The sequence below is a fragment of the Calonectris borealis genome, chromosome 5, assembly GCF_964195595.1.
Source record: "Calonectris borealis chromosome 5, bCalBor7.hap1.2, whole genome shotgun sequence".
NCBI lineage: Eukaryota > Metazoa > Chordata > Aves > Procellariiformes > Procellariidae > Calonectris > Calonectris borealis.
In genome coordinates this window covers 8,404,567-8,424,696 of record NC_134316.1, presented here as the reverse complement: position 1 = coordinate 8,424,696, position 20,130 = coordinate 8,404,567, and the positions used below count along the sequence as shown (strand labels likewise).

The following is a 20,130-nucleotide window of genomic DNA, read 5'->3' as shown; positions in this document are numbered from 1 at the left end:
TCTTAGCAGATCTTAAAAGAGTCAATGCTTTCTTGTCTCAAGGATAAAGTTCAAATCTGTACAATCAAAATTGGATGAACATTAAAAGGAAAAAAAACCCACTGCAAATATCCATGCAAATAAACATCACAGCTCTCTTTCAGTGCTATTTATAGCTCTTTCAGTTTAATGACCCCAAACATTGCATGAAGGGTTTCTCTAATGTGCTACCAAGACTGTTTATAGGAGACAACTGTCTCAAGAATGTGGTAGTGTGAAGACTCCCACAGCAGCACCCATGCAGAAATTGCAAATCTCCTTGAGCAGTCTCTTTCTGTCTAATAAAGTTTCAACAGGGGAAAAAAGCAATGGTATGGGGTTTAAGTCGTTGCTTACACACCATGGCAAGCAGAGATGGGTCGAAACCAGTGTGCATTAGCAATCAAGTAAAAATAACTAGCACACCAAAAGTGTGGACAGATGTCCTCTTGTGCCTGTAGCTGGAGAAATTTGGGATGTCACGGCTCCCATCTGGTTTCTGCCATGTCTTGGCTGGTGGTTCCTCCCCTGTGGGGAAAGGCTGCAAGGCAAAGCTGCTCGGTGCATGGCCTGTTGACGGTGTCAGGGTGGTCCCAGTCTCCCTTGGGTGCTCCTGCCTGCCCCAGGACTGAGAGTGGCCAGCCATGGGCAGCCCTATGATCAGTGACAGCCCACTTCCAACCGCTCTCTTTCGAGGGAGGGCACGAGGAACAGGGATTTGAGTCAGTGCTGTGGCATACGAGCAGGATATAACAGATTTATGGATTTGCACAGGTACAAGCTGCCTGCTCAAGAGCAGTAGTAGTGCTCCTATGCTAAGAAAAATGCCAGAGCAGAAGACTCTCCCTTCCCGCACAGCTTGCCTGGCCAGCAAGGTTGCGATCACTGCTCTGCGAGACCGGTGAGCGCTCCAGCCCACTTCAGTGCAAAGTCAGACAGATTAGATTGAATCATCACTAAAGAACAAAAAATGTGTCTCCTCACAGTAATTAATGGCTGTCTTCTTCTATATTGCTTTTAATTTACAGAGCTTCAGTCACGGCTGAACTATTCTGTATGCTATTCATTAGCTGATCACATGCCACTGCTAATTTTTTTCAAATGGATTCACTATTTATAAATGTTCACCAGTTTGTGCCGACACATGAGGGGAGGGAGGGACATATTTACGCCATCTACTTTATGTCTTTAGTGCAGATGCTTTGCAGTTCTCTTTTGGAGGGATTGACTTCTCTTGTTTACGAAAGATGCAAATTTGGCTCCTAAAGCTGTTTGTATGACATTCGTCTATGTGCTATGCCTGAACTAGACAGTTTAAGACTCACCAACCTTTTCTTCTTAGACTTCAGCCATCTAATGAGTCCATTCACCCTTGTCTGCACAGTGGGCCAAGTAATTGCATGGCATTGGTACTGCTCCTCAATCATTGAGGTTTTTTTACATTAAAAAAAATGCACTTTTAGAGTAGGATAGGATAAGATAGGATAGGATAGGATAGGATAGGATAGGATAGGGATAGGATAGTTCCAGTTGGAAAGGACCTACAGCGATCATCTAGTCCAACTGCCTAACCCCTTCAGGGCTGACCAAAAGTTAAAGCATATTATTAAGGGCATTGTCCAAACACGTCTTAAACGCTGACAGGCTTGGGGCATCGACCACCTCTCTAGGAAGCCTGAATATAAATTTCAGGGTGAATAAAATTCATGCTAAAAATTGCTGGGTTTTTAGGGTTCGTGAATATCAAATGGGATGCTCAGTGGCTGCCTAAGTAACAAATAACACACATCTCCCTTCTGTATTTCACAGAGCAAGCCAGTTAATTTTGGTACTATTAAACCAACTCTGCTAGTACTTGAATCGAATTTTTTTTTGGTACAACCTCAGCCCTAATTAAACATTTATAACCTCACATACCTAGGGACAATACAAGTCACCCTGGCTGAGAGACCTTTGCTCACGAAAATCAGCATTTGATGTTCAAAAGACGGAATGGAACCAGCATGTTAAAGCATCTACTCACTATCCAAACAGTCCCTATTGTTACAGTTATTGCCAGTAATATCCTGTTTGTCACTGGGATAGCACTTTGGTTCGCCTGCCCTAGAAATAGCCATTTACCTTGTGGCTAAACCCTTTCGGTGTGGGACTTGGAATTTCACCAAAGGTAAGGAAACCTACTCAGGGCTTTGGCCTCCAGCAAAACCTCTTCAAAATGCCTTGAGAAATAAGCAGACTCGTAAACTTCTGCGCACCCAACAAAAGAACCCAGTTTCGTATCCAAATAACAAATTTGCCTTCCCCATCTGTCTGGCATTGCTGCTGACCCTATTTTACATCCATCACATCCCAACCCTGGCAACAGGCCCTGAACAAATTCATTTTTGTGGACTGTGGGTGAAATCTGTGGCAGAATATTACTAGCGTAGAGCTAATAACTGGTTTGGACTTTTGTACAGTGCAGCTGCACATATGGTGAAACACCAGCAGCCTTTCATCCCAGGCATCACCCTATCTAAGCTGTAAATGCTGTGTGAGTTATCTGCAGGAAGCCTGTTCCTTCCCTGGGTGAAATCCATGTATTGCCTTTGATTTTCTTAGAGGCAGATTGGGCCCAAATTTTATAAAGTGCTTTCAAACCCTTTCATGTGAAAGGCACTGAATAAGTACCGTACAGATCTAATACTGTTGGAGCTCAGCCCTCCGAAAGGGCTTCCTCTGGGCCACCCTTGTCAGGATGTTCACCTGTTTCACCTGTGCCTTTGAACCTGCCCAGCTATGCAGCTAAAAAGATGCAATTCAGCAGGGCAAGTAAATGTAGCTGGTGCTGCGGGGCCGTGAACGGTTAATGCCTTGGCCACGGCAGTGGTGCATCTGGAGCTTTTCCCAATGCTGGGCTGGATAGCATCACTGTCTCCCCCGAGTCGCTGGAGTTGCGGCAGTGAGAAACTGCTCTGAGATCACCACTGGAATCCTTGATTTTTAATGCTCCCCCCCCCCCCGGCTTTTTTCCATTAGAAAGAAGGAAATTGGTAAATGCCCTGGGACTCACAACCAGGTTGTGACCCGGTGAGGCAAGAGGAAGCGCTTGCTAACACACCACTGCTGGTAATAGTGCCTGGGTGAAAAACCTTCAATGGAAAGTGCAGCTTTGCAAAAATCTGCAGCAATTAATTTCTTTTGAGCATTTCCAGCACAGAAGAACTGAATCAAACGGTTTCAGCTTGTTTGGGAAAATTGAAACAGTTGGTTTTGGCAGGGGCAGGAAAACCAGTTCACTGGGGTAAATTCAAATGTGATTTTCCAGAGCCTCAACCACCCTGCAGGATCTGCCCACGTGTGACGCCTCCCTGTGTGCCGCTGTGCCTGGGGTATCACCGTGCCCATGGTACCGCTGTGCCCATGGTACTGCCGTGCCACCTCTCCTCTTGAGCATGGGCTTGAGTCAAGATAGATGTGGAAGGGGTTGTTGCAACAGAATATTCTAAAGGCTGTAAGCCCAGGGGTAAAGTTGCCCCAAGTGAGCTCTTTTCTCTCTCAATACTCAGAGTATTTTAAATAGGTTATATTATACTTTAGGCTATGCAATATTTTTATGTTTTATGAGAGGGATTTTTTCCAGCGCTCTGCTCCAGAAGTCATTTCCACTGCTCAATTCTGTGTGCAGTTTTGTAGTGAAATTGGTTTAATAAATGATGGGATTTCTCAAAAAACTGAAATTCCATTTTTGATCTATGATAGTTTTGACCACTGCTGCTGGACAGGGTTTTTCTCAGAATAGCATGTTAATATACAGAGCTATTTTTTCCCTTATCTTTCTGAACTTTCTCATTGAAAACATTCTTGGTTTATATTTATGTGCTGTAATAGTTAAGAAGGCAAATAAGAATAGCTGGAGATATTTTAGAGGTCTAAATCTTCAAACCCTGAAAATGTAGCTTGATTTAAAAGTGCATGCATACTGCTTTTACCTGGCACCCTAAGGAAATAAGGATTACGCAGCGACACTCTTCATCTTCCCATCCTTCTCTTAGCCCTCCCCTCTTCAGTAACTTTTGAGCCCGCTGGCAATTTCTACCACTTCTGACAGAGAGGAAACGAAATCAAAGCAAGTCCCTGCGAGTCACCTGCGGCTGGGTAGGGAAGAGACACTCGGAAAGGTGCCCCCACCGAGTGCCAGCCTGCCGGGCTGGCATCAGCGCCCATGTGTGTGCACACACGTGTGCCCCCACGCTCATACCAAAACCACCCAGGACGATGCATACATGGTCTGGTACCGGCTATGTATGGGTTTTTCCATATGCAGAGGTATTCACAGGGCATGGGAGAGAATGAAGGGCAGTGGGTGCTGGGACCGGCGTATCGCTGTAAGGGACAAGCAGATCTCAGCTTATCATGGGAAAGTGGGTGCTGTTGCAATATAAGACATAAATTCATGCAGCCGGGCTTCCTTAGGGTTTTTGGCTCATGGAAGTACTTATTTCCACCATGCAATATTCTTATATCTTGTCTGGGTAAAAGTTTTTTTCTAAAATGGTCATTTAATCTATCTGGTGGGAAAGGTAGAGGAAAGTAAGTGTTGCTTGCATTAGAAGTGATGCTGCCCACTCTTGTGGAGGAAAAGGTCTTCACATTTCCATGGATCAGATTCTGCAATTACACAGCTTTCTTCTTGGGCCAGTTCATCTGCTAAATCTGACATGAAGCCAGAATGAAAACAGAGATTTTCCCATTACAGAATACCAAATCTATGATAAGCCACGCCATGAAAATTCAGTTTTTAAGGAGGTGGGGAGAGAATGAGGGAAACTCCAACTGCTGCTGCAAGATGAGCAATGAGTTTTGCCATGCTTCTAGAATCTGTTTTTCAGGGATCTCATAAACAACAACAACCATAATCCAAAGGAGCAGGGAGAGAAGAAAAACAGCAGAATTTGGGATAGAAAAATTTAAGCAGAAGTTTGAGCAACAGTTTTAGCCTATCACACCATCTGCGTGATAACTTTGGACACAGCTGGGTAAAGTAAGTAATTGCTACAGAAAGAGCTCTATGAATATTGTACTTAATCTAGGGTCTGTTTTGCACAGCGATGCAGTGAACATCATCCATGATCTTGGTTATTCGTATTTTTTTCTTATACTACAGATTCCCTCACTATAAAGTACTCAAACCAATCACCACTTCTGTTTCCCCTACCATCATGTTATAGTATTAAAATGTATTTATAGATGGAGTAATGAATGTCTCTGAAAGGAGAGTTATATTCTGACAGCACTGAAACAGATTATGCTGGTTTGCTCAGAGATTAGTCCTTAAATAGGATATAAATGTTGTAATCTATATATCATTTGCCAAGAGGCACGAGATCACCGAGCATATATTTTTGTGTATATATATATTTATAGTCTTCATGATAACTGCAGCCTGCGAAGTTCAGAACTTCAGAATTTCAAAAACAAAGCAAGAATACAAATCAATGGAGACTGAATTATATATGTTGTCCCCAAAATCCAATGGATTTAATTGCATCCCTAATGCTGCTTATTTGTCAAAACCAAAATAAAAATTGGAAGCAAACAAATAAGTTCTCTGAATAAATCCTGCATTGCCCCAATTGTATGAGCTGCCATCTAAGCTGCCTGGCTACCATCCAGGCCCGAATCATGTTCCCGGACAAGAAGTAACCCCTGCATCCCCTTTGAACCGTCCTCTCCTCTCCTTCATCTTCCTTTACCTCCCACCTGACCCTCCTGCAGCTCTCAATTAAATTTCTTTTAAAGCACTTTCTTACCTGCATAGTGGTCAAACACAGTGGGGACATACTCCTCTGGGAAGGCGTCATTGGCATAACTCATCAGCAAACAGGTTTTCCCAACTGCACCATCCCCAACCACCACACATTTTAACATCTTCTTCGTGTTATTGCTGCTCCCGTCAGTGCAGTTGTCATCTTCTCCCTTGCAGTTCATTCTTGCTGCTGCTGCCGCTGCCGCTGCTCTTGCTGCTCCCAGGACTTCCAAGTGCACATGAAGGAAAAATGAAGTGCGATTGTATTGACTTTTCCTGAGTTTGGAGGGGGGGGGGCAGCAAATCTCAAACTCAGGAAATCATACTAATGTTTCCAGGCTGTCACAGTCGCTTCTAAAAATTACCAGATCAGTCAAGAGAATCATCGAGGTGAATAAATTAAATATACAGAGAGGAATATCATAAAAAAGCGATCTGTCCTTTCTCGTTCGTCCGAGTCAGGAAATCCTCATCCTGCCCCGGAGTTCTCAGTATTTATTGCGACTTACAAAATATCAGCAGCCTGCGGCTTTGATTCGCGTCTCCCTTCCTCCAGCTTGGCTGCAGGAATCAGGGATTCCTGTTAAATCCACTCCATTTTCCATTTCATTTCTAACATGGAGGAGAGCCTGGAGGTTTTTAATGGAGTTTTTCCTTTCTTTCTCCAGCTTGCTGTGTGTCAGGAAATCATGGGTTTCCTGCTGAATTCCATATTAGGATCAGTGGGCTTGTGAAGGGCTGCAAACAATGGGAGCTCTGTGTGTATTTGTACTTTGGAGGAACTCTGCCAGGACATGGAGAAAGAAAAACACTAGAGGTCTCTCTGCAGACCGAAGTTTTTAGGCTTCCTGCTCCATCCCGCGCTCGAGCTGCTCTCCGGGCTGCCGGCACCGAGACCGGCGAGGAGGATTTCGGAGAGGCTGTGAAAGACGCGGGTGTTGGACCTACACGGCCAGGCGGGGTACGGGGAGGCTGCGAGCTGTGCCCGTGGCTCAGGGTTGTCTGTTGTTTCCAGGCGCGATCTCCTCTGATCTCGGGATAGGTATTTTCTTACATTTGGGAGGGGAAGGTGGGAGATGGAAAGGCAGACAGGAGGTATAGTGGATAGGTGGGGTTTAATGTCAACTTTCTCTGTGCCTATAGCTCTTTAAAGAACTTTGTTAGAAAGAATAAAGAATTGATTTTTCAATTCAGGCACTCAGAACGTATCTCTTGCATTTCCCCTCATCCACCCCGAAAAAGAAAAAGAGGGATTTTTCCCCTCCTAGTGTAAATATGTAAACACAGACAGAGATAGAGAGAAAAAAGAGGAATTAAGAGTTACAGGAATTAAAAAATTAAAAAAAAAAAAACCCAAACCACTGTGTAGCAATCTGTGGAAAACCAGCTTTGAACTGTATGATTCCTGCTCCTCATCTGTTCTGTTGTGGTGTTTCACGTGCCTCCTAAGTTCTTCTCTCAATTTAAATATATAACAGTCTATATGCACATGAAGGGCCAAACTCCCTGCTCCTTCCACAGGAAAGATTTTGCAATTTCCAGCAGAAACGAGCCAGACATTAACATAAACCCCAGTACAGCAGCCCAGCACATCCTGCTGGCTGCGTTTCCCTTCCATGAGACTCGAAGGCTTTGAAAGGGGGAAACAACCGGGGAAGCACACCGGTGCTAAACGCTTCCCCCACTTTGCTCATGCCTGGCTAGAAAGAAATGCCCAAAAGCACACATAGGCTTGGAGTGATGCACACCTGGAAGTGTAAAGACAAACACAACCTTAAAAAAGAACAGTCGTAGCCCCAAACTGCATGACTAAAGACAAACTCAACCTTAATAATGAACCTCCTTAGCCCCAAACCACATATCCTTCAATGTTTGCAGTGAAGGGGCTCAGCAGACCCATTCGCAGTCTCCCCTGGACAAGCTAAGCCCCATGTCTGTCAGAGCTCTTCAGTGATCTGACTGTACGCTGGATCAGCTCTCAACACCTTCCCCAGGAGGTGGTAAATGGATAAAACATGTGAACAAGGTTGAACAAGGTTTTTCTGTTTACCTGGAGAGCCCCAGGGCTCCATTTGCCGCCTCTTATCAGGAGTCTTGGTCATTCAGTAATTTGTGTACGATGCCCCACGTTCTTCATCTTCTTCATGTCCTCTTCCCTGTTGACAACAGGGATCATAATAGGCAGTGTTAGGTCCAGCATCACACCTGCTGTCACAGGGCAGCACTAAAGGGTTTCCCAGTTAGGAGTTCAAGTGGCATCCTCTTAGCTTCAAAACTATAGCCCAAGGCTGAGATTTACCCAACAAAACTCGTGAGCTCTGGGCACCTAAACCACCATTCTCCAAGCATTTACTCTGCTGATCATTTCCACCACCAGCAGCACAGCTGGGTCATCCTGGGGGGCATCAAGTGTTACAGGGTTTTGTTCTTTAAGCTTCTTTCTTGTTGCAATTGGGGCAAACTCCAAGCTTGTGCCTCTGTTTGGCTATTACACAGCTGAGTAGGTGCGCTGATACCCCCTACGCCTTTGCTTACCCACCTAGTGACCTTGTTGCCAAATATATCACTAAGTGCATGCTGTTGCAAGGTAACAACAGAGCCCGAGGAAGCAAAAAATTCCAGTAATTCATGGTTCAGTTCCCCATTGCATCTATCAGACAAAAGCAACAGCTATCTCACTTCCCATTTTACACAGGCATAATCTATCTGCAAGCTTTTTCAAGATCAGACATACCATAGTTAAGGCAAGCTTTAATGCTAGTTAGGCCAGATTTAGGCCTACGACAAAATGCCTATGGCTCATTCCTCCATGCTCAGCAGGGCTGTGTTGCTTTGACCATAAAGCTGGGCAAGTCTCAGCAGGACTGTGTCCAACCTCAATTTTTTTTTCCAAGAGGTTAAACAATGAAATTCCCTTGCTGTTTCTCTAGAGGCTTTAAGATACTTTATTCTTCTCTCCACCTTTTTAAAGGGTCTTTCAAAATTGTTAAAGGGGTTAGCTTTTGTGATACTCACACTATCAAGGGGCTGAATAGGAGGGTCTTTGCAGACCCTTCCAATTCTAAGTTCTGATGTACAGGAAGCTTTGTGGGGAACCAGTTTTAGTTAAGATGCATCAATAAAAGAACTTACATCCCTTATCATGCATAATGGAAGTGCAGCTACACTGTTAGAGCCTATCTAAAGGCTTGCCTGGAAGAGGCCAACAGAATAAGTTTATCTTGAAGGTTAGGAAGGCTGACATCTTGCCTGTTCAACTCAAATTCAATGCTACATTTTTGCTTTACCTATGTAGGTGATACATAAGCTTTAGAGGAGTTATGATAAAGTTGTAAAACAAGACCTGTACCTGCACTAAAAACATGTTTTCTTTAATCTCATTACTTTAACTTGGTTTAGCATCATTCAGATTAGCTGGACCAAAACTTCTTAAGAGCTGGTTTAATGGCAACAAAGTATAATCACATTGTTTTACACTTTTCTTTCAGGAGACTGAGACAACATTAACCCCTCTGCTACTCTGGGGTTGCACCTTTTACTTGCAAAGTTGGCCCTGAATCTGCCGTGTGAATTAACAGCCAGTCCTGTCATCTAGCAGTCTAGCAAAGTTTGAGACAATCCTGTTACATTTTACAAAAGATTTCTTAACCTGCAAATTGCAGATGGCAATGCTTTAGGTTAAGCTGACCCTTCTGCAGTTGCTGTGCAAGTGTCAGCTCCCCTAAGACTGCTTCTGCACAGAGCTGCCTACGAGCCCCAGCGTGGAAATCACAGCGTTATTGGCAATGATTAGCAAAGCTCAGAAAGTCTGGATTAAATCCAGATTTTTTGCTCTTTCACTAATCAGGTTAGAAATGGTCAGATTTGCTCACAAGATCTCAGCCCATCTCACAAATCCAATAAGAGCAGGCTGGTTCCAAGCCACGAAGCTTGGAAAGATGTGGCTGAAATATAAAAGTGAACCCAACTAGTCTGAATGCTTGGAAAGCTTGTGGTTCTCCGGTATCCAACCCACTTTGTTTCATACTCATTTTACAAGCTTCTGGCCAAGACCACCACAGTAAGAAGGGAGGCTAAAACAGACCATAATAGATACGGGCAGGTGCTATTAGCACTGTAGAGTGAAAAAGTCACCTGCGGCACTTTCTAGCAAAGTTTCTCAAGCTCTGCTCTAGATGAAGTGCCTCTGACCTTTGTTAATTAACAAATTAACTGGCAGCAGATCTATTCCTGGGACTGCAGAGTATGTCCAACTCCCACACATCTGTGTGGAAGCATCAGCTTCATCCTCATCAGCACAGGTCTGACAGGGTGGTCCCTAGAGCTGCTTCCTTGGGGATTAGCAAGTTCAAGGGTGGTGCAAGAAATTTTGGTGAGAAGATCTGTAGGAGATGAAGGATTTGCGAATTTGTTAATTAGCTCTGCAATGAGCAGTATGTTTGCCAATTAACTCTATCGTATATTTCTCTGCAGGCTTGCAGAGGGAAAAAAAGGCTGTGATGCTGTATCAGCTCTCCCTGCTCTCTTCATGGAATCATAGAATGGTTTGGGTTGGACGGGACCTTTAAAGGTCATCTAGTCCAAGCCCCCTGCAATGAGCAGGGACATCTTTAACTAGATCAGGTTGCTCAGAGTCCCATCCAACCTGACCTTGAATGTTTCCAGGGATGAGGCACCTACCACCTCTCTGGGCAATCTGTTCCTCTTCCCCTGGCCAACCCTGCCACTCCAATGTTTCTCCCCAGTGCCTCCTGCAATGCAGTGGTCTTCCTCTGTGCAACCTTATGAGCTTAAAACTTGAAAGTCAGAGGAATTTTCTCCATTAACTGTTTTCCTTACCAGACCTGACCGCCTGGATTTGATAGGGCCCTCGTCTTTCCTTAGGCCTTGTCCTCCTAAACCCTCTCCTTCACCATCCCTTGGCCTAAACCGAGCAGATCTGTCTCTACATTCTCACCCATAAGAGGCAGCTCCATGGGGTGGGGGATTTTGAAGGTGACTGCACTATCGTGAAACTTTTCTCCCCACCTCTTGCTGCTAGAAACAACCTTGTCCAGCCTCCCTTCTTCCACCTACCAGCGTTGATGTGGGAATGAGGTCTCTGGCACCGCTACTGAACTGTAAATTGACTTCAGGCAAAGTTTCTTACATTTTTTCTTATCCTTTGTCTAATCTATTTAGATTGTCAGAGTTTTTTAGGGCAGGGATTGGAATGAGCATAGCAGAACCATATTAAGCCTATCACTGTGCTGTTCAAAACCAGGTTTCCCTGGCCATCAGATTCAGAACCTTTCCTGGACTATGATATGGTAAGAGACACACCCTTGCAGTTAAATGAACTTGGGACTTTGAGACATCCCTACAGTCACCATCTTCTCAGGGGACCCTCTTGGACCCCTCGTCCTTGGGGTGGCTTCTCTTTGTTCTTGGGTTGCCTGCATGACCTCCACATTGTGCTAAGAAAAATTGAAATGAGAGCACTTTATCCTTATTCCCTCCATCCTCTCTTCCCCTTCCTTGCTGGCAGCCCCATTCATCAGCCTCCCACCCCAGTGAAGTGGTCACTGAGACCTCAAGTGAATTTGATATATTGAAAAGCAGAAGCAGCTAATGAAGGAGGAAAAATAACAGTTTAACAGTGACCACAGGAGGTGTGGAAGTGCTCTGTGTGAAGCCTTTTTAGAGGCAGCTTGCTGAAGGGCAGGTGCTGAGGTTCACCTTTGAGGCTTGTTGAGTGAGAGCAAGCCTCTCTACAGCCATTAACACCATCAGTCACGCTGCCACCATCACCACCACCATGGTGGTCCCTGCCAGCAGCAGGGGGTTCCCTGTTTCATGCTGCTGCCATGGATATAATTAGTGTCATTGGGTTTCCCTTTGGAAAGATGAGCTTATGAAACAAATGACTTTTGGGAGATGAGGTCAAGCAAATGACATTTGGGAGATGGTTCATGTCTTGTCCATCAGAGTACTACCCTCTTGCTTCCCAGAGACGGCTGCTATTTAATGAGAATTGCACATGGTGTATTTGTGTGTTCGTGAATGGGGAGGGCTGTTTTCAACTAGGAGAGATGGTGATCAGCTTGTTACCTTCCAGTTCATTCTGCATCACTGACTGTAGATAGTGCTGTGCTACTTACCCATCCATACAGCTGGCAGGACTTGTCCAGGGTCTGTATTTCCAGCTGTTCTGTTCATAGGTCAAAGTATTTGGACTTTGACAATAAGTTTTCCTTGGAGGTGTGAAAATTACCTCTGGATAGTGGAATATGTGCATCTGGCACATAGTCTGGTGCGTCCCTCCGTTTGCATCAGGGTTCTCTCGTTTCTTTCCAGAAAATTGCTGGCTGTTGCCTCTGCCTTCTCTTTCTGGTTTTGTTCTTGCATGGCTGTCTCATTATAACTTTTTTCCTCTCTCCTCTCCTCTCCTCTCCTCTCCTCTCCTCTCCTCTCCTCTCCTCTCCTCTCCTCTCCTCTCCTCTCCTCTCCTCTCCTCTCCTCTCCCCTCCCCTCCCCTCCCCTGGAACAGGCTGCCCAGGGAAGTGGTGGAGTCTCCATCCCTGGAAGTATTTAAAAGACGTGTAGATGAGGCGCTTAGGGACATGGTGTGGTAGTCATGGTGGTATTGGGTTGACGGTTCGACTCGATGATCTTAGAGGTCTTTTCCAACCTTAATGATTCTATGATTCTATGATTCTTCCTCCCTACCTATGGTGTATCCATAGAGGATTTTTTTCAAAATTACATTTATTTTAGGATGAGCAATACAGCAGGAGATTAAAGAAGGGGGAACCTCATCTATGCCTCTTCTGCATCTTGAAATGGCATTTGCCTCTGCAGATGGTGGACTGCTGGGAATATAAAAGGGCTGCAATCATGAAATCAAACACTGAGGGCACCAAAATTGTGACCAATTAGCACTGTGTGTGCATCCATTCAGTGAAGTCATTAAAGGGACAAATCTATTTTGTTCACCTCTGAGTAATGCTTGGGACATAATCTGCTATTTCTTTAAAAGCAGAGAAACTTCCCTGAGTTAGATGTGACCAAATGTAATGTCTCCAACGGGGGGAAAAAGTTCATGTCTAAAAACATGCCAGTTGGAATCTGTAGGTTTTCAGCTTCCCCCTTTTCAGGCCAAATTGCCAAGCTGGCTTTATCGTTGAAATGAACACACAGCTGATTCATAAAACATTCATGCAGAGTTTTTACTCTCTTGGAAAAAAGGGAGCGGGCTGCTTCCAGGGAGGGAATGTGCTTTTGTGCTTCATGTGATCTTTCTGCCTCCGCTCAAAAATAAGCAGAAGGCTGGCGCTGCCTCCACGTTCCAGGAGCAGGCAGACGGGAGGAGACCAAGGTGGAAAGCAAAGGGATGGGGGGTTTTTCTGCAGTCTCCTTGCTGAGCGTAGTCTCAGCAAAGCCTTGTGGCAAAGGCATTGCAATGAGACCCGGGAGCACCCTGTTTCCAACCCTGCTGCTCAGGCTTGCACAAGCAGAGGAAATTATTTAAGTGATGCCCTTATCTCATATGTAAACCAGGAATTTTTTTCTATTTATACTGCTAACCTTCAGGGCAGGGACCAGCTCCTGCATTGTTTGAAGGATGTGGCTCCATGGCAGAGCTAAACCAACTTACTTGCTGATTGTCACCAAGAAAGTTTTTGGTCTCTCCCCATAGTGAGCTGATTAAAGGAGAAAATGTGAAGGAAGCTCTTCTACTCTTTTTTTTTTCCTTCATGTTGGTTTTCTTCTGTCTCAACTCCCCTAACTTGCTATAGGGACAGCTTGGCTTTCCACCAGTGACAGGGTTATGGGAGGAGTGCTGGCAGCAGCAGGTTACTTTGCTCCTTTCGTAGCAATTGCAGGTTTTATTTGCATCACCAAATCCTCCTCTTGCTTTAAAGGTGTCTGGGTGTGGTGGTAAAACAAGTGAGGAATGTGGGCACCCTACCTAGGCTGCTGACATGTATGCCCAAAATTACATGAGGCCTAAGGTTAGAGCATTAGGTCAATGCCTTAGCACCTACAGGTACCTGAACAAGCAATGGAAGGGGGAGGGAGAGGTGGAAAAATAGTCAGAGTCTTAATTTGCAGTGTCTGCTGGCTACTCGCAGGTAATTTTTGCAGCCACAGCAAATGCAAGGGACTTCTTGGCAGCTCACCGCTGGGGGAAAGAGGGGTCAGAGCATGTGTGTGGATGGGCTGAGAACTCAGCTCAGCGGCTGGTAATCTTTCTGCTCTAAAGAACTGCATGCCAAGATTTTCTTTCAAAAGCCATCAGACACATATCGAGTACCTTGGGCTGTCAGAGGGGGGCAGATGAGAGCTCCAGGGACTGGCTGCAGTGATTCTCCAGAGCTCCCTGCAAAGGGGACAACCAGGTGCCCTTTCGGCAGATCCCGGTGGCTCAGTCCCTCTCCACCGTGGATGCTCATGTTACCGACCCAACCGCGCTAGCACAGCCCTGCATCCCTCCTCAGCTACCTGTAAAGGGTTTACAAATTGCACCTAGCTCCAGGGCCACAGCCTGGGCTCTCTGAGCTTGTGCTGTGGAAAGTGTTCCTGGGCTCTCTGAAGCACAGTGCTTTCCAGGAGACCTATGCAGGCTTTGTAGCGCTCAGCAGAGCTTTTGCTGCAGGTAACACAGCTGTTAATGTACCTGTGCTAATGTATTTGGTTTCTGTGTGGCATAAGCTGCAGTCACAGCTTTGCAGACATGCCATGGTAGGTGTTCCTGGCTTTCTCAGGCTGATTTAGAAACTCTTTCACCCATCTGTGCCTCCTCTTTCTTATCGCTATCTCGCTCATTCCTCCTCTGAGACGGCTCTGACATCTCAGATGCTTATTTAGCTTATTAGCAGTGGCCATTTGCGAAATTTAGGTATAGTGTATCATTGGGGATCTGTGACTGTTAGATACTGCAGCATGGTGCTGTGCTCTGCACTATGCTGCAATCAAGTGATGCAGCCCCATGAAGCTTTTAAGGGTCAGGGCTCCCTTTCCCTGCTCCCCCTTCTCCCACAGTGGCACATTTATGTAAAATGAGCCTGGCTGCACATTTGCCACCATCTCAGAGCTGCCTGGGTTTGCTTCCATTAAATGGCAGGACTCCCTGTGGGTTGTTTTCCTTAGTTCAGAAGCACCTGAGACCATGCTGTCTTCATGAAAGTGTATTTTGCAACAGTGGTATCTCAAGAGATTTAGCAGGCAAAGTTGACTCCTAAGAATTTCCAGTGTTGTTTGACTTCATTGGAGTCAAAGGTCCTGTAATGCATCAGAGAGATTGTGGAGTGTCCATCCTTGGAGGTATTCAAAAGTTGTCCGGACATAGTCCTGGACAACTGGCTCTAGGGGACCCTGCTTGAGCAGGGGGGTTGGACCAGATGACCTCCAGAGGTCCCTGCCAACCTCAGCTACTCTGTGATTCTGTGGTCAGATACACCATGCAGCTTGACCTCTTCCTCTGTCTCACTGTACAATCAAGTGCCATGCATATGTATTTTTTATGCCTCTTCCCACATGCACCTCTGAGGACCAGCACTGCAGCATATTTCAAGAATTTGTACAGAACCCTCTAGTCACAATGGAAATCATGACTTTTCTATCATTAGGATCTCATGAATATCATTGTTTCTGTCAAAACAAATATGATGTAGACTACAACTACAGTGAATAATTGGGGATCAGTTCCCAGTGAACTATTATTGACTGAGCTTGACTCCAACATAATTTCTGTGCTGTCATATTTGGTAATAGTCAGATACTGGTTACTGTTTGTTACAGCAAATATCTAGGAGGTGATCGGGGGATCCATTCTCTTTCTTGTCTCTCTGATTTGCCCCCTGCTGGCATCAGACCTGATTATTTGGCTTGCACTGGGATGAACTCTACATTTGGGATATGCAGAGAACTATGTAACTTCTCCTCCTTGCCTGTGGAAGTGGCTTTTGGGCAGAGGCCTCCATGTCCTCCCTCCAGAGGGGATCAGTAGAGTATGGAGATGAACAGACCTCTCGAAACAAGTGGGTTTATTTAACATATGAAGCAAAACATTAGAGGAACTAACTTGAAAACAGCCAGCAGCTGATAAGCATCTGTAATTTAAACTTCAGACTTCTTTGATGGACTTTGCTCATCAGACAGGAGCAGAACAGCCCCAATTTATGTGCTTTAACTAATGCAGGCAATCTGGAGACACAGTCTGCTCTCAGTAGGCATCACCCAGTAGGACTTTTTCTTGGAAAAGCTTTTCCCAAAGCCCTGGGCCCGTTGTGCTCATCTGAGCCCTGTGACCATATGTTGCACTGGCTTTTGTCAGGGGACCCAGCTGCGAAGCCTTCCTTTTGTCACAAACTGACTTCTTTTTCCACTCAGGCATCCAAGCAGCCTGAGAGCATGCTGCTGCAGGAACCACTCCGTAATCACACCCTCCAGAGCAATTAATCTTTAACGCCTTGGCCACAGAGCTTGTGATGACGGTGAAGCACACTCATGCTCTCACGTCCAGTCCTGAGCCCACCAGCCTTCGTTGCCATCATCAGCTGAGCTGAGAGCCCCACGCAGCAGGTGCTGTTTAGGTACACAATAACAAAGAAACCTGATGGCTTCCAAAAACATTTCAATCCTTTCTGCAGGTCTATCAGCCATGTCTCAGCCCTACCCGAGAAGGGAAAGCACTGGAGTCCTGGAAGATGTTATGTCTCTCCCACTGTCACAGGTGAGAGCCCTCTCCTTTGGTGGCAAATGAACATCAGGAATAAGATGCTTCATTTCAGCCTTAAGATGCTTCATTTCAGCCGAAGATGGTCAGTTACCATTACACTGTTTGAAATGCTCCAGTGATTTTTAATCCTTCCTGTAGATCATCTTCAGAGCTTCATCCACTTTCAAGATGGCCATTGAGACCAATTTTGCTGTGTTAGCTACTGGGTAAATAATACAAATAATAATCCCCAGTTAAAGTAATTCACTAAACATCTGAATAATGGCATGGTGCTTATATACATTTCTCCTCTTTCTTAGGGGTCTTGAGAGCTGTTAATTTTTTTACCAGATTGTAAGTACAGCTCAGATAGCCACCACACATTTCAATGCCTCTTTCAATTTCATCTAGACCATCTTGGGCCATATTTTGATTATTGGTGAAAAAAAAAAAAAAGAAAAAAAGAAGAAAAAGAAAGAAAAAGAAAAAAAAAGGAAAAAACCCTTACTTTATAGGTTTTCCCAGAGCAGGAAGCTGCCAAGCTCCTCAGAAAATCTGTCCCCATGAGATTTCCCAAATTTTTTGACCAGGTTTGGTCATCAGTCCTTTTCCAAATTTGCACTGAGGTAAGGGGGCTTGAAAAACAGTCCGTTGCGAAATCATATGAGAGTGGGTTCATGTGACAGATCTTTCTGCGACTTGTCATGCCGTGAATAGCAGAGCAGCAGCCTTTCAGCCCTAAACCATGTCACTGTCTGTCTCGCTTTTGATGGAACTGGGGCGAGTGCGTGCTTGTAGAAACAAGGAAAAAGTTAACTAGTGCTTTTTATCTCAGTAAAAGGTCTGGTTTGTGTTCTCATTCAATGTTTGCATAATATCTGAATTTAATTGCCCTCCTGTTATTGTGGCCCCTGCTCCAATTGCTCTGTGCTGGCATGTAGGATTTGCATTCAGCAGTGCTTTGAAGACCGCAGTGGAAACATGCTCCTGTTACATTAAGCGTTGCACAAAGGTACAGGGAAACTCAGCAGCCCCAGCCTCACGGCATTTGCAGTCTAAAGGTGCAAATGGCAGTAAGGGAACCAGAAGGGAAAGGGTTCTCCAGCTGCTGTGTGAGGTAGTGGAGTTGCTAGAAATAGCACCCCATGCCCTTGACTCATAAATCAGTGGTTATCTCCTGCTAAGTTAAATGCCTTCTAGTCATGTGCTGTGCCTATAGCAGGTTGCTCCGAATGCAAGACCAGGGCCAGACTGGCTGTTTATAGGATTTCCCCGCTGTGGGATCTGTCACTCGGCAGTATTTGTGGAGGACCGAGCCTAAGGTGCTAAAACTGTCCTCCAGGTGCCACTTAGCTGCAGGGCAGACAACCCGTGTGCTCAGGCTGGGACTCCTCCGAGTCTCTCCATAACAGCAGAGATGTTTGCTTGGAAATGTCACTTGGAAAAGTATATTCCCTCTCCCGACCCAGCTGTATAGAGGACTGTATAGAAATAAGCACTGAAAATCGGATGACACAGGGGCCTTTCCTTAGTTCAGCTCTTTCATCCTCCTGTTGTTGCCTGTCCCTATTGAGACCATCCCTGTTGGCTGGGCTTGAATTTGGATTTGAAGGTGCTGCATCACACGGCTCATGCCAGCTGCAGCCGTTCTGCCCTAAGGGGCAAAGTCTGGACACTTCCCTGTGACTGAATTTCCTTGGCTGGCAAGTCCCTTGTCTCCCAGCCGACACAAATCAGTTTGGGAACCAACAGGCAAATTTTGAATTTTGAGAAGAGTGGATTCAACATGGGCTTGAAACACAAGAGGATATGACAATATAACTATGAGATCTTCTCAGGTGCATCCCACCTCTTCTCCTGCCTTCCAGAGCGTAGAAACCACATCTACATCTGAGCAGGACGGATCTGATCGGGCAAGGAACTTCACATAACCATGAGGTTACCTCTCGCAATAGGCAGCTGCTCACAGCTGTTGTTTCCCACTGTGGATACATACAGCTTTGTTTTTATGATGCAGGGTGAAAACTTGGGCTTTCAAACCCTAACAAGCTATTTGCTTCGCCTTCTCCGTCTGTTCACACAGCTGACCTCTGCGTCCAGCCGCGAAGGCATTTTCTGGTTTAAGAGCACCGTTGAGCAGAGTGCCAGCAGGTGATATCCCAGCCTCTCCTGCCACTCTGTAATTAGCAGCCCCAAACATGGAGCAGTGTCTGACCCTTTGACATTTTTTGCTAAGGCTTTTATTAATTTGACACTAGTTTTCATAGCAACTCACCAGGAGCTGTAACAAACATTCAGCTCTACCTGACAGAAAATGGTGGGTTTATCTGCTCAAAAGGTTATACCGAGCGTCAGAGGCCAACTGCGGTTTGAATCCTGGGGAACGCTCCAACTGTTTGATGGAAAAAACATGGACAATTAAAGTGGGAACATTATAATTAAAAAGCAGGATTTGTGTCACCTTGAGATACCGAGCTCTGTTATTGTGGTCTATCAAAACTCCCACTCTCTGGGGAGCAGGCAGGTAGGAGACTTTTAATACCCCTAATGTCACTGTTCCTGAGGGGACACTGCCTTGTCACCTGTAAACTAACTTAAAATGAAGGGTTGTTTCATTCGTTAGCTGATGGAGATTTTTTTCATCTTCTGAAGTGAGCTTTTCCATTGTTTCCATGAAAAACTGTTCTCAGTGCTCTTGCGATCCCTCTGCTCCTGCTCTGCCTACTTCTGGTGTGAGCACACTGTTGCATAGCAATGCTTGGACACCTCAAATTGTCTTTTTTTTTGGCCAGACGCTGTGATGATGGCCACAGTATAGGCAAGTTTGGGTATTGGTTTTTTTGGTGGACTTACACTTTTGGTTTCATGTGGTGTTTTGTCTCAGGGTCCTTTACCCTAAGGTAATTTGATGGCAGTGTTCACCCAGCGTGTGCTCTATCTGGACAGGGGGATATCCTTTCATCCTTTCCTTGACAAACTTAAAATGCTTTGTGGCAAGATGCTTCTTCATTCACAGATAGTCTCTTGTCCTTACCCCAAATTCCAGTCATGATCTGGTTGCTGTAATCAAGAACTCCATCCACTCCATATTGATTCTTCAGTCTTCAGTAATTTACAGCCTCTTCTGTCTTTTCACTTGTTGTTGCCCAGTTTGCAAACACCTCCTTCATCTGTTTCTCTTTGGCGTGGAAGGGGGTATTATTCAAAACGAAAGCATCATTCAGTGCTATCTAGCAGCTCAGCATTGTACAGTACGAGCCTCCGTCCAACAGTGGATATTGTATAACATTAACCAATTTCTTTTCACGCATCCCTTGCGAGGCTCATTTCTCCCATCCACGTGGGAGATGATGGTGGCTTTAAGGTATCCATCGTATTACCCACATTTTCACCCGTTCTTGGCTCATACCTTGGTTCTTCTGCCTAGGAATTTCTCCTCCAGCATAAATGAAAACCTCTAATTCTTTTACCCTCAGGTCATTGCTCTGTGGTGTTTATCCTCTGAGTCTTGACTAAAACCTTGATGGTTTCTGAAAAGCTTTGCGTGCACTGAACCCAAAATGTGTTAGGTGACACACCATGTCAGTGGTCAGTGTGTGTTTAGGAAGCACTGTAGTTGTTA

At 45.2% G+C, this 20,130-nt stretch overlaps 1 protein-coding gene across 1 annotated transcript in view; it reads right to left on the bottom strand.

The window, feature by feature from the left end:
* The window catches only part of RHOJ (ras homolog family member J), a 57,922-nt gene extending 51,395 nt beyond the window's left edge, over positions 1-6,527 (bottom strand). The window contains exon 1 of the mRNA XM_075150884.1: positions 5,811-6,527. Coding sequence (XP_075006985.1) covers positions 5,811-5,988 — 178 coding nt within the window. The 5' untranslated portion in view covers positions 5,989-6,527. The remainder of the gene's footprint in view (positions 1-5,810) is intronic.
* Between the last annotated feature and the right edge of the window lie 13,603 nt (positions 6,528-20,130).